General features: G+C 38.6%; 1 protein-coding gene across 1 annotated transcript; it reads left to right on the top strand.

Annotated features, from left to right (window-relative positions):
• The first annotated feature begins 612 nt into the window (after window positions 1-612).
• On the top strand, window positions 613-14,043 carry LOC109977952 (NAD(P)H dehydrogenase [quinone] 1). The gene is given in 7 exon segments (XM_065962293.1): window positions 613-693; window positions 12,859-13,003; window positions 13,102-13,232; window positions 13,315-13,428; window positions 13,516-13,617; window positions 13,694-13,948; window positions 13,950-14,043. Coding segments are annotated over 7 exon segments (873 nt in total). The 3' UTR covers window positions 13,995-14,043.
• Window positions 14,044-15,758: the final 1,715 nt, after the last annotated feature.

Below are 15,758 nucleotides of genomic sequence, written 5' to 3'. Positions count from 1 at the left end.
TTCTTATTGCTGTTCTCTTTTGATTTGCTTTTATCTCTTTTAGTTTCTTACATCTTTTTAAATCTTTGGTTCCTCTTGGTCTCAGCTCGTGTTGTTGGGTTCTTGTGATGGTTCTTGTGATGGTTCTTGTGATGGTTCTTGTGATGGTCTGGTTCTATATGTCTATGTATATATATATATATATATATATATATATATATATATATATATATATATATATATATATATGTCTATATATGTTATTTTTAGTATTTTGCATTTGTTATGTTCTTGTTGTTGTTTATGTTTTTCTGTGTTTGGTTTAGTTTGTTCTTGTTTTTGCTGTTTGTCAAAGCACTTTGTAAACCTGTGTTTTTAAAAGGTGCTATAGAAATAAAGTTATTATTATTATTATTATTATTATTATTAATATTATTTTATTAATATTATATTATTAATTATTATTATTATTATTAATAATAATAATCTGCTCACTTTTAAAACATTTCTAGTTGATGTAAGTCTTATGATATGCTTAAACGTGTGTTCATCACATCTATGAGTAACACTCAGTCTGTAGTCTGCTTTTAGTTTTCTTTTGGTTCAAATTTAAAACTTGGGGGATCCTGAAATATGAGGGACTCGTGCTGCCCCCTGGTGGTAGATATACGTACTTACTACCTGAGTGAACGGGCGCTGTCCGAGGTGCTGAAAGTGAAAACTACTTAATCTAAACAAGACGACTCGATGTTTCAGTGATCCACACTAGAATATAGAAATGTTTAAAAACACACAAACACACATTACTAACTCAGCATATCTATCTCTCTATTTTCTCCCATTTGTCTTTTTTTTTTTGTACTGTATTATTTGTCAAACGATGAGCAGGATGCGGGATTTCAAGGTTTAGTTTAGCCCATGGTCTCCAAAACTTTCTCTTTTTGAAGTTGTACAATTTCTATCATCTTAGACCACGAAGAACAGCACAAACACATCAAACTGTGCAGCAGAGCAAAGACTGAGTAGATCAACAACAACAAGTTAACAATGTAAACATTTGACTTACCGTTCATACAGTAACAGGTAAAGCTCGTGACTCTCACATGTTTCAAAGCTTCCGGTAACAATCAATAGCAGCGCGTGGAGTTACCCTCCATGTTGTCTTGGTTTGGATTTCATTAAGAGGAAACAAAGAGTTGGATTAGTTTGGTCTGTCCTCCTCTCTGGCGACAGACTGGTTTGTTGCTCTGGCCACGCGCGAGATAAGACCCCCTTTCTCTTTCTTCTGCATACTGACGCGAAGTGACGTCACTGTACGTTTGTACCCCCCCATCTCAGTAAATAAACGTGCCTACAGTACGTCAAGAACCTTTTCAGAACTATGTATGGTGTTGCAGAGGTTTCAGTTTACTGGTACACATTTATGACTTGATTAGATCAGATGATCATTTATTGAAATTTGTCTTGCATCACAGCGGCACAAAAATTAAGACAAGAGACAAAGATACAAACATTTAACACAACACTCAAACACAACACAACACTCAAGATACACACATTTAACACAACACTCAAACACAACACAACACTCAAGATACACACATTTAACACAACACTCAAACACAACACAACACTCAAGATACACACATTTAACACAACACTCAAACACAACACTCAAGATACAAACATTTAACACAACACTCAAACACAACACTCAAGATACACACATTTAACACAACACTCAAACACAACACAACACTCAAGATACAACACTCAAGATACACACATTTAACACAACACTCAAACACAACACAACACTCAAGATACAACACTCAAACACAACACTCAAACACAACACAACACTCAAGATACAACACTCAAGATACACACATTTAACACAACACTCAAACACAACACAACACTCAAGATACAACACTCAAACACAACACTCAAACACAACACAACACTCAAGATACACACATTTAACACAACACTCAAACACAACACTCAAGATACAAACATTTAACACAACACTCAAACACAACACAACACTCAAGATACAACACTCAAGATACACACATTTAACACAACACTCAAACACAACACAACACTCAAGATACAACACTCAAACACAACACTCAAACACAACACAACACTCAAGATACAAACATTTAACACAACACTCAAACACAACACAACACTCAAGATACACACATGTGACACAACACTCAAACGCCAAACAAATACCCAGAAGCCCTAAACGTGCTTTGGTCTTCTGACTTATGAGCCACCTTGTTGTGATGATCATTACTGTTTTTTCATTTGCTAAGAACATTTTTTCCATACTTTTAACTATTTTCCTAAACTCTTAACACACCAACACACCAAAACACACAATTGGCAAAACAGTTAACTTCATGCTCAAAACCACACATTGTAAACTAAACTCTTTGACTTGACTTTAGCCTATGAGTTAGGTTTAGAACATGAGGTTATCTGTTCTGACATACAGTGTGAAATGATTGGTCAGTTTGGCTGTAATAATCCATTGTTTTGGTTTTGGTTGATTGTGTATAAAAGAAGTTGAAGCTTTTTAAATTTGTGATAAATGTATGCATTTTGTGTCAAAGCAACAAGAAATGTGTTAATTGCATAACCTTCAGAGACGGATGTTGTGCTAACTGTGTTAAGAGTTTAGGAAAACTGTTAAAAGTATTGAAAAAAGTGTCATAGCAATCGTAAAAACCTGTAATTGATTTTAGTCGACCAGACGGGAAAGCACTTTTAATACCTTAATCTTCTCCTTAAATAAAGAAAATACATCCATAATAACCGCTCTGCCCTTAACATCTTTGTTAAAAGCTAAAGAGTTTTTATATTTGTTTTCATTCAGTTTCTCAAACGAGTGCCTTTTAGGCCTTTAACATCATTTCACTACACAGAGGTATAACACACAACGAGGTGGTTCAGTTTGTGACTGTTGTGGTTTTGTGTCTCTGGCATTTTCCTTTTGCTCTCGTCTTAGAGGTAAATGTCAGCGCTTATCATTACTAACATAATCACTAAAGGTAAATCACCAAAGGGTCTCCACCTCAGCGGGTTTCTTGAGATGTTGTCAGAAATGGGATCATAAAGACTCAGTGATCGTTGTTGTTCTCTCCATAGGAAGGTGAACTCGTTTCTGTCTGACAGGTTTAGAAAATGTCACCCTGTCGACTCACAGGAAGAGAGATGCATGAAGACGACTTTAAGAGCTGATGTAAGTGAACATTAGTATTTGCTCGTCCTTCTCAGTGATGAAACGATGATGACCATAGTTCTGAACTGTTGTGTGTTGAGGTTTTTGAAAGGGTAAATTACCATTAGACAATTTATGAATTAATGTAACACAGATCCAAGCTACCTCAGTTTTACTTCAAGCTCCTTTTAACAAACTGTAAAACATGTTTCTGTATTGTAAGTGTTATTTTTAGTATTTCCACATCACAGGTGGACACAACCTGTTTGACACCACACCACTTATAAAAATGTAAAATATTGTCATCCTTATGTTGAATATAAAATATGTGTACTGTATGTTAAGACATGATGACAATAAAAAGTAATAAAAAATTACCATTAGACCATTAGATATAGTTGTAGTCTTTCACCCATGGTATTGTTTGAAGTCAACATTAGAGTTGTGTTTGGAGCGTTGTGTGCAGTGCAAGATAAAAAAAAATTATATAAGCAGGTTAGTGTCCTACAGGGTCCAAATCAAGACATCATCAGATGACAGACTGTTTATGCAGAATGTTTTGTTACTGTAGATGAGGTCTTATGATTTCAAGAAGAAAAGTAAATGAAAGTGATCATACGACACATAAAGAGTTCTCTCCGATAAATCTGCCGTAATACGTTCTTATATCTCTGTCCGATCGCCTCAAACCTGGCTATGATCTGTGACAGTGTACTTTGTCTTACCAGAATTATCTCTGCTTAATAAAAATGTGATCTCTAGAAGTTTGTCTGATAGTGCTGTAGCTAGATTTAAGGAAGCTATTTCAGCTGCTTTTGATTCAGTACCGTGTTTCAACCCAGTTGGAAACTCTTCTGATAGCTTTAGTCCCTCTCAGCTAGATCAGTTTGTTGATAGTGCAGTGGAACCACTGAGAGTTACTCTGGATTCGATTGCTCCCCTAAAACAGAAGGTTATCAAACGGCACAGTAATATATATATATATATATATATATATATATATATATATATATATATATAAATATACAATAAGGTTGGACAAATAGGGACATGAAATGTGTGACACATCTGATCATGTCACTATAATTATTTCAAAATCTGTCTATAAAACATTTAATAGTTAGTCAGACACAATGACTTAGACTCATGACGCACCGCCATGAAACTTACAAAAACCTCACCACACATTTTAACAATCTTTTCCATTTCAAATACTTTTAAACTACAATTCTACAATTCACTTAGCAGACGCTTTTATCCAAAGCGACGTACATCAGAGAGTAAGAACAACACAAGCAAGGATCTAGAAAAAAGGGAACAATGTGAGTAAGAGCAAACGATCAGCTTTGAGTCTGATTGGACACACAGGTGCTGACAGGAAGTGACCAGAGGCAAAGCACAACATTGAGGGCAGTTCTTGAGAGCTCTAATCAGTATAGAAACCATCTTATAAGTCATCGTTATCAAACAAAAACCATCGTCATAAACTACTGAAATAAGATCTAAAAAGACTCCAGTGTCTGCACTTCTATTCCACAACCAGACCTCAAACTGACATTACTGAAAAAAAAAAAAAAACCTCTTGATTTCTGCTCTTGAATCCATTTTGAACATATTACAGTAAAGGAGTCTTTTCAGGTCCTGCACCCTCTGCTGCACCCTGCCTCGTCCCCCTTGTGTCCTCTCCTCCCCCCTACTCTCCTGGGTTTACTCCTCATCTGTCTCAGTCTGTAAACCATCTGTTAAAAAGCCAGAGCCACAAACCCTCACTTTCATCTCCTCCTCCCCCCTTCATCTGCTCATGCATACACATGTGTCCCTGTGTGTGTTAATGAACACACACACCGGCAACATCTCTAAACCAACACCCTCAGTCAAACTGTTTCCTGCTCAAACTCTATGTCAAGACTGTGTCAAGGGATTTGTGTGTTACAACTGTTTAAAAAGTTGTTTTTTTATTTGTATTTGCATAAATCTGTGCAGCTTTCAGTCCAGGTTTTATTATTTATTTTACCTTCTGTCACGTCTGTTTGCTAGTTTCTGTAACCTCCACGTTTTTACCAACAAACACACACTGTGAATGCAAAACAGCTGAAGTGATTGAATCCTATTTTGGTCCCGATGTTGCCCAGCCCCTCCCTCAGATCTCCCCTCTGTCTGGTTACCATCTGCTGTCACATATTGGTTCCGCTAATATGGAATGAGATGACATCCAATCGATCAGCATCGTCGCCATGGATACAGCGATGAGGAGGAAGATGGGAGTGGAGGAGGGGGAGAGGGGAAGACAACTTTCTAATTCATAGTTAGACGAGGATAAGGCACCTCTGACATGAATGTAACCCTAACCCATAAGGTTCCTATCTATTATATTGTCTAATTATTATCTATATATATACTTTTGTCAACTCTCAAATAAAAAGCAGGTAAAACAATTATAAATTCAATGGAAACATAATCTATTCTCTTTTGAATACTACGTTTTAATTTTTGTAACTTTTTAACTTTTTAATATATTTTTTAATATTTACAGTCTATAGTTTTAATTTGGTGTTAAATGTAGAGATTGCAGAATTTTAAAGATATTTTTATTATTTACTTTATTTATTTATTTATATATATATTTTTAATAGTCCTGCTTTATTCCTGTATTTAATTAAATTAAATTATATTTTTTGTTTGTCAGGTCTGTTTCTTTGTTTGGGAACCCCTGTGTTAGGGTATATGGTTATATTTTTAGTTTGCCATTTAATCAACTTTGTTTTCAGACTTGGGGGGGAAAAGTACTGAGCTGTAAAGTAGGAGAAAGAACGACAGAGAGTAACAGGAAGAGGAAGTAAAGTGAACATAAGTGAAAGAGTGAAGCTTAAGTAAAAAAGCAGGGTAGAGGGATGACACCGGGGAACGCCTGTCTGAAGTTTTTGTACGTTTAAAATTTGAGTTTTATCCTTGAAAACTTCAATTTGCTGCTCCTTCTAACTACTTAAACAGAGCTTCTGCTGCGGTGAGACAGACATTACAGAGAACACCTGTTTGTGCCTCCTCCGGGGCCGAGATCATAATAACCGAGATAAAGACACAGATTTCACTTCTGTCAGAGAGTTTGCTCTGGAAGCTGTGACTCTTATCTCGCTGTGTGTCTGTGCTGTAACATTAAATAAATATGCACAAGGTTTCTCCTGTCATCCTCTTTGATAACGACGTGTCTCTGTGTCTGGCTTCTTGGCGCCGTCACAGTTCACTGAACATCACTTCATCATGTTGCCTTCAGGGGCTTTGGCTCAGGAAGCTCTACAGGCACACATATAAATATATTATCTCAAAGAGAATAGAGCAGACAACGTGGAAGAAGACAAGATGAGTTTGAGAAGCAGAAGTCGAGCAGTTAGTTCACATATTTAAAATACAGTTATTTCATCTTATATAAGACTAAACGACAACGTCAGAGAAAAAAAGAAAAACTAGAAAAATAAATATTCAAGTGAGAAACAGCAATCAGATTATGACGTATTTTTGCAGATGCAAAATGTCAATTCTGCTTTGTTTACTTTCACTTTTCTTGCATAAACATGGAATTATGTCACAGAATTTTACAACCCTCCATTCTCAGGAAACTTACATGTACAGGCACAAACACACAGCTGTATGCTAAAACAGATAATTGTACTCATGAGGGCGATTTATTGCTCTGTTATCAGCCAGGAGTGCACTCTGATTAAAAAGACATGGTCTCTCAGGTCAGGCCAAAGATTTATGGAGGGAAATATGCAGCTCAATCCCGGTTCTGGTTCTAGAAGAACATGATTAGGGGTTGATCTGAGATTAAAGAGGGGGTGCAGCTGCAATGAGGTGGTGGAGTAGGTGTTATGGGTTACGGCGTCCTGCATGTGGACAGACAGGTCACATGCACATATCATGACCATCAGATCATGGGTGTTATAAACACGATCTGAGTCACTATTATCCATTAAAAGTCTTGATTACTTATTGTAAAAAAATGTTTTGCATCCATTTAATTAAGGATGCAGAAATGTAAAAAGAAGGTGCAATGCGACCTTTTGCACCCTTGTCAAACCGAGCTTGCAGCTGAGCTGACAACTTTTTATAGGGAATAGAACAAATAATCCAGTCTGATCAGACGGTCTTAAATCACAGTTAAAAGGATAGTAAGGTGTCAACATTAGAGCTAAGAGAGGAACTAAAGGCAAGAAAAAGATACAATACAACATTCTTCTCTTCATGTTTTCATCAGAAACGAGAATTCTTTGATAAAGAAGAAAGATTGATCCACCTGTCTCAGTTTGTTCCTGAAATATTTCAATATCTTTGGTGATTATGAAATCTTGTTTTTTTACTTGGTTGGATGTTAAAGCCAATCCGAGAGCGCTGACTTCAGTGAGCATAATCCACATTAAGATCAGTACAAATGCCCTGATGTGATTGGTGTGTTGGACTATAGGTGAAACATTTTTAGCGACAAAGAACAGATGCAAAGAATTCATTAAAGTCTTTATGTGATGTTTTGATCCAGCAGATGTCGCTCTTGAGCACCAGCATGAAACCAAAACAACTCTCGCTGCATTGTTGTGTTAGCATGCTAATGCTAGCGATCTTTATGATGCTGGTATCTTCACACTGCATGTAAATTTACCTGAAATGAGCGTGATCTAGAAACACAGTTAAGCAGTGAGTACAGTATGTTATTCTTCTTTTCTCTACTCCCTCAATTAAACAACTTTTATACACGAGGGGAGGAGTCAGCCGGCCGTCCAGGCGATGTAAACAAAGTGAAGATAGGACTCTGAAAACTCTGAAAACATCACAGACAGTGGGACTCGGGTGTTACACCCATTGTAGACAGTCATGACTCACAGAGTTATTTTCAGAGGAGAGACTTGATTTCTACATTTAAGTGTGAAAAATCACATAGAAAGACTTTAACAAATACGCAAATACAACAGAAGTCAGAAGGGTAAAAAAATGTAAGCACACAATCAACACAAAGTGGATGAAAAAGTAAATTGAATTTCAATAATTTAACTCTCAAAATCGTTACAGCAACATGAAAATAAACATAAAACTCGTTTGCTGGAGGTATCCGTGATGGAGTTACACTTAATCCAAGCTTGGCTGTATGCTGAATATCTATGAACAAATCTGGCGTGTGATCACATTCACTCAACACAACAAATTATGTTTATAATTGACCACATGTGTCCACTTCTGTTTCATTAGAAAATCACAAGAACAGCTTCTGGTTTGAGAAAAGGAAATGACAGAAGCAGCTGTTTGATATAAAGCTAAGCTCTAATGTCTTCACCTTTCACAAACTTTTGTTATATCCTCAAGCTGAAAACTTTTAATGATTTCTTTACTGTGGAGCAGCTGCTACTTTTCTAGTTTGTGAGAAAGCGGGATTCCCTTGTTGCAGGCGATACAACAAGTTAGTTAGGAACTTATATAAATAACTATAAATCTGTGTTTTAGTTGAGATGTTTGTTTTAATCTAATCGCAGGTAAAAAAAAATGTGATTATTATGATAGTGAAACAGGGAGTGGAAGTTGGGAGTTGAAAGAAATATGTAAGATATTTTAGAGCCCTCTGCAAAGCTGCAACTTGAATCACTTTGAATTTACTGTCCTGCCTGGTGTCAGTGTAGTGACCGCGCCAAAACCATCAGAATAAATCCTTCAGCGAGGTTTACTTATGGTCATTCTAGTGATTGGATCAGTGACATTAATCTGTTAAAGGTGGCTGTTTTCTTACTTTACAATCATGCTTCTTCTGCCAGAACAAAACAAGAGTTTAATGACTCCCCATCTGGACCGATATCACTCACATTAGACCTATCACCTCCTCAGGCTTTGGCAGATATTCACAGACTGTAAACCATCTAATCAATGTGTGCATTAGAGGAGAAACCACACATTGTCGACATCTAGTGGTAAAAGGGGGATATATATATACTGTATATTGTGTGCAGGCTATTTGTCATGTCAAAAAAAAGATCATAGTTCAATTATTGGAACACTTTTACTGCTTATGAGTAGTAATGTTCAACAATCATTGCATTCAATATATTCAGACTTCATTCCATATATTCAAAGTTTCATTCCATATATTCAAAGTTTCATTCAATATATTCAGACTTTGTTCAATATATAAATTTCCTGAGCGGCTTGCCATAAACGGCTTGCCATATATATATATATATATATATATATTCTTTTTTTTTTAAAGGTAGAATACGGACGCTAAAAAGACACCGCCCCTATTTTGACCTCTTGTCATTCACAGTCTGCCTTGCATCCAACATATCAGCTGTTCTTCTTTCTTTCTTTTTTCTTTATTAGGATCCCCATTAGCACTCACATACACAACAGCTGTCAACAATATAATCATACACACTCCACTTCAGTAGTTTGTTTGTGCTGAAAATGAAGAGGCCAAAGAGCGGAGTAAGCACATGTCACTCCTCTGTTCACCTCCTTACACTGGCTCCCAGTTACTGCTCGCATCAAATTTAAAGCTCGCTTACAAAACAGCGACAAAAACGTCTCCTCCTTACTTTAACTCTCTGATCCAGGTCTACACTCCCCCTCCCCCCCCCACTACGCTCTTCCAATGAAAGGCGTCTGATCCAACCTTCTCAACAGGGTCCTAAGACGCTGACTAGACTCTTCTCCTCTGTCGCCCCCCGGTGGTGGAATGAACTTCCAAACTCCATGTGATCTGCAGAGTCCCTCTGCACCTTTAAGAAAAAGCTAAAGACCCAGCTCTTTGTGAATACCTACTAACTTAATGATGATGGTCTCCATATTATTGATGATGATGATGGTAATGACGATGGTTTTTGTTTGATAACGACGACTTATAAGATGGTTTCTATACTGATTAGAGCTCTCAAGAACTGCCCTCAATGTTGTGCTTTGCCTCTGGTCACTTCCTGTCAGCACCTGTGTGTCCAATCAGACTCAAAGCTGATCGTTTGCTCTTACTGACATTGTTCCCTTTTTTCTAGATCCTTGCTTGTGTTGTTCTTACTCTCTGATGTACGTCGCTTTGGATAAAAGCGTCTGCTGAGTGAAATGTAGAACCTTGTAGAACTTCAGTACTTTGTTTGTGCTGAAGATGAAAAGGCCAAAGTTTCACCAGATCCACAGTGACACCCGTTTTCAAAGACATTAGAAAAACTGCAAACTGTAGACGACTGAAACTGTTCTTCAGCTAGTTATATTTATTTTCAAGTCCACACTTGTCTTTTTAAGGGTTTGTCCTTACTGGACACACTGTAGACTCTCAATAAAGCAAAACAGTCCCCTCAAACATAGGTTAAAGGAACAGTCATCCCACGGATTAAAACGTGTTTTCTAGTTAAATTCAGTGATATAAAAATGTGAAAGTAAAAAAAATAAAGTCTACACTTTCATTTTTTTTAATGTAAGCATCTGAACACTGTAGCAACTTCTTTAAAAGTAAACTCAGCATAAGAACTTAAAAGGAAAATCCCTGCACTTTCCTGTTTTGACCACATGATGGCACTGTAGGCTACATTTCACACAGTGATTCAGCATTCATCTAACAGAAAAGCACAGCCTTGCATCTGTGCATATGCACCGTTTTAATGCTCCTATAAGAACTCTTTCATTACATTGTGGTTTTGTGTGAATCAGCTCCTACAGGTGTGCTGCACATGTCGCCTTTATAGGAAATGTAAACAGTGCTGAGAGCCTGCAGCTGCACACATGTGTAGCAGGCAGTATGAAATGCACTTAAAGAGTAGTACATCACACAGTGTGGGATCAAATCAGTGTGTGATCATGTAGCTCAATACATCACAAATCATGAAAACATAGCTCCCAGCCAAACATATGATCCTTTCCTGTCACAACAGAGGGATCACAGCCACGGGCTCGGTATGATGAGCGACGTAATGGAGTAAAAAAAAAAACAGAGAGGACACAGAGATGAAAAGACCAAGGCCTCATAAATACAAGAGGACCTCATCATTTTAAATTTGAAGATCACAAGCTGTGGTTTTACAAATAATGCTCCTACCGGTTCTTACAACTCATATTTAATAAGAGCAAAAAAGGAGAGACCATGAGATGACAAAGGGTCTCCATATGTCTCTCTCATGTGGCGTATTAGTATGCATGAAATTAGGATTTCCTCTTTAAATCCCCCCTCCTCCTCCTTAGTGGATGTACAGACGTGACATTGTGCCAGCACACGTCTGGGACGCCTTTGATGTCCACTGCTGAGTCTTCACTTTTTTTTTTTTTTTTTTTTTACAGGGCAGTATGCGTGAGTGGGCTACGACCGCAAGCGATGGTTTCTTCAGAGGAAAGTAATGTAAAGGAAAACAGAGCTGGAGAGCAGTAACTGTAGAGTGAGAGGATCAGACCACATGTGCTTCATGTGGTCTGAAGACAGTTAGAGGAGCGGAGTATAACATTTGAACATCTTGTACGCAGAGACAAACTAGGTTACAGTGCAGACCTAAAAAAGTCTCTTTCTGGTTAGTCCAGGATGGGGAAACAACATTCAGCCTTAATGCATGCTTCCTCCTTTTTCTGACCTGTTGAACTACCTGCTCTTATTGAAAATAGTTTTAAGAACTTTTTTTTTTTCCAAATAATTATTTTTGGTGTTTTTGTGGCTTTAAACGGAGAGGATAAGGGAAAGAATAAAATACTGTATTTTCTAAACTAAAAATGTATACAGGTAAAACAATCGCTCTTTAAATGTGGAACATTGTTGTTGATGTTTGATATTTTATTTATTATTTTGTATGTATTTAGGTTTGTGTGGATATATGTATGTAGGAAACTGGGAACATGTGTGGGGTGGGGGGGGGGGACTTGCAGACAGGCTTGGGAACATATAGCTTTTGAATTATATCAATAAAAATACATTTAAAAAAAAAGGAAATAAGAGAGAGAGAGTGGGGAATGACATGCAGGAAAGGAGCCACAGGCAGGACTTGACCCTGGGTTGCCCGCTTGGAAGACTACAGCTTCCATACTTGGGGTGCATGCACTAACCACTGCACCACCAGCGCCCCTTGAGAACTTTAAGTACGGTTTTAAACACAAGAACAATCACAAATAAACTAAATATGAAGCAGAAGATCTGCAGGATCTGCTTGAACATATTTCATATAAATCTGCAGCTTTGTGTATTTTGGTATACCTAGCATCTTCTAGGCTTTTTTGTGTTTTATAAGTTCCACTTCTGGGTTGAAAACCAATGAAGTTTGAGTGACAGATATGTGGATCTGTTGCTGAGAGTCCTGAGAAGATCCTCCATTGTGACCTGACTGGGTGATGACATTGATTGCTGATTGACAGCAGCTGTGAGAGAGAGCAAGCCCCGCCCTCCCAGGTGTATAAAAACAGCAGTGTCAGCTTAGTTCAGCATGAGGGACTATTTCCATCTATGGGCCAGATTATAGTAATGCTCATCAGCCACAGTTGACATCTTTTCTCCAGAATGGGAGAGTTTTTCTTTTCCCTTTGTTCTTGTATTTTCAGTGATTCTGAGTGTGTGTGTTACGAATGCTTGCTTAGTGCTCCAACTTTTAAAAAATGTTCCTCTGACCTTTTGTTAATTCAAACCTTTTCTGTCTTGGGTTTAGCAGTCAATAAAGTTCTCATTGTCCTTCAATGCTGCGGCCAAAGAAGTTGCTGTGGAAATATTAAGTGCTCAGGGCTGGACAGTGGAAGTGTCTGAACTGTATGCTTTGAAGTTTGAAGCCACTGCCACTGCCCAGGACATCATTGGTATTAAACCCTTTTTTTTTTTTTTTTTCTATCGTGCTTTAAAATTCGACTTGATTGTTCTTTTGGAGTGACCGGAAATAATTGTATTGTCTCTGCAGGAGAAGGAAAGAATGCAGATCACTTCCGCTATGCAGAGGAGACCAAACTGGCCTGGGAGGCTGGGAAACTGTCTGATGACATCACTGAGGTGCAACGCAAACTCACTGAGGCCAACCTCATCATCATTCAGGTCTATAAAGCTGACTGCCAGTAATACATTTTAAGTCAAGCCCTTTAGTATTAAAGTAATTTTAAATAATGTTTTTTTGCAGTTTCACATGTACTGGTTCACTGTTCCTGCCATCATGAAGGGCTGGATAGACCGGGTGCTCACACTGGGTTATGCTTACTCACAGGAGAAGCGATGCAGTCAGGGAATCTTCAAGGTAAAGCTTCAAATAAGAGTTTTAAGTACAAGTCAAGGTTATGGGATTGAGGAAAAAAAACAAGTATATTGCTTACTCTCTGTGCAGGAGAAGAAAGCCATGCTGTCCTTCACCACAAGGTCTCATGAGTCAATGTTCAGTGCAAACGGCATCAACGGAGACATAACTGTAACACTGTGGCCTCTGCAGGTACTGCTTAAAGAAGCTAAGCATCGAGCCAGATGTTGCCACACAGTGATTAACTGGACTCTCTTTCTCTCTGCAGAATGGCATCCTGCACTACTGTGGCTTTCAGGTTCTGGGCCCTCAGATCTTCTGGGCTCCGTCCCACATTCCCACTGAGGCACGTGGCACCATGCTGGAGGGCTGGCGCAAATGGCTGCAAGTAGTGGAGGCAGAACAGCCACTCTACTTCGCTCCTATGGACTGCTTTGACAGGGAGAAGGGCTTCCAGCTGAAACCTGAGGTCTCTGAGAAACATGCTGCCAAGGAGTTTGGACTGACGGTGGAGACCCACCTGGGGCAAACTTTTACCACTGAACAACCAGATTAAGGCTGGCGTCTGAAGATTGTGCTGCTGGTGTATTAAATAAAACTGAATATTCTGACTTTGAAGTGTTTGGACTGACTTGTCTTGGTAACTCAAACATAAAGGACTGGGTCTTGCAAGGTTGGGAAGTTTTGGGCCTCTCATGCTCAACTAGTGTTTAAAGTAACCGTTTCTGTAGGGCAGTCAATCCCAGACTGAATATGGCTTGAACTTAAATTTGAGTGCTCATTAAAACATGTGGTCACTTCCAAGTCAAATTTGAAAGGGAAACCATTTAATCTCAAGTGCAGTGGTGAAGCTTTAATGCACATAAGCTTTAGCTGTTCACCTGCAATACCACCACAGCCCACAAGTGTGCTGCAGCTTAGAATTACATTTTCCTGGGAATGAAAATAGAGATTTATTGGATGCAACAATTCACTCCAGGATAGTTAAGGACTCGTTTAGTTATAAAAGAGAAGCTTGTAAATGTTTCTTTAACAAACTCAAAATACATATTTTTTTAGGCTCTATAGTTTCCACTGTCATGACTTACCATTTTATGTAACTCAAAAATATATTGTCCTTTTGATCTTCTGCTGTGCTGTTATGATTTTCTATTTTTTTTTTTTTTGTCTGACTATGTTTAATGAATCTGACCTTGTGCAAATTCCTGTCCATCCTATTTCAACAAATGACTCAGATGTTGCATTCTGTGGACACTGAAGGCCTTTCTGGTCCATAAAACATAAAAGTCTGTGCCTTCCTCGCTCTCTCAAAGAACTTAATGTTCTATTGATTCCATCTCATGAGTAGTATCCTCGTTCTGACCCCTCTGATCTCCCCCCCTCCCCCCCCCGGGAGAAACGCCCTTCACTCTGCCTGCTTTGAAGAGTGTCCAGCTGAAGCTCTGAGTTCATTAGAAACATGTTGAACAAGGAGTTAGCTCTGACAGTGGGAGCCCACCTGGGGGAACTGCTCCTTAAGAGCTGGATCAAAGTTGGAGGGTAGTGATGAACCATCTCTTAAAGCTGCGCAGTTCACCTGAAGCTTAATCTCTTGTTGTTTCTCCCTTTAGAAGTTTTGAATTGAATGCTTGAGTGAGCTAAGTTGACTACACTGTTTAGGCCTGCGTGCTTTCTGGCTAAAGTGCTCTGTACCTTGTAAACAGTCTGTTTGGGCTGCACGGGGGAAAACATAAGTGGCTGAGCACTTTTCCCAGAGAAGCCGCTTTTGTTTGGGTACGGAGGAAATGAGATTGGGGGAGGGGAGGGGTGGAGAGGGGTGGGGGGGCAGACTTAAAGGAAATGGCCTTGCACTCTTAAGTCCAGACCACAGCCTGTGTGTGACATGTAGGAACTGGATCGGTGTGCATATTTCACAGCTGAGGTTTCACAAGGTCACACTGTGTTTGTTTGTGTCGAGCCAGGTCCAGTTTCATGATCACCTGTCTCTGCAGCCAGAACGTGTTCGGATCATTTCCTCCTATTGCTCTCAAAACAACAGAAGAAAATTCAGTGATCTTGACTTTTTCCATGACCCAAAATAATAGTTTTAACATGTGTTCAATATTGTGCTAAGGCTTCGAGGCCTCTCAGCTAATCACTCTCTCACACCACATGTGAGGAGCCAGAGATGACAGTGTGCTTAAATCATGTCTTCAGGTTTTGAAATGTGAAGATCATTATGAACCAATCTGCTTCATTCTGCAATTCTCCTCCTTTTATTAAAGTACGCAGCGTCACTAGACGTAAACAGTCGCACACACACAGATCCTTCTATTGTCAGTGTAAAGATTTTG

Source organism: Labrus bergylta, chromosome 13 (genome assembly GCF_963930695.1).
Source record: "Labrus bergylta chromosome 13, fLabBer1.1, whole genome shotgun sequence".
Lineage (NCBI taxonomy): Eukaryota > Metazoa > Chordata > Actinopteri > Labriformes > Labridae > Labrus > Labrus bergylta.
This window is presented reverse-complemented; position numbering and strand designations above follow the sequence as displayed.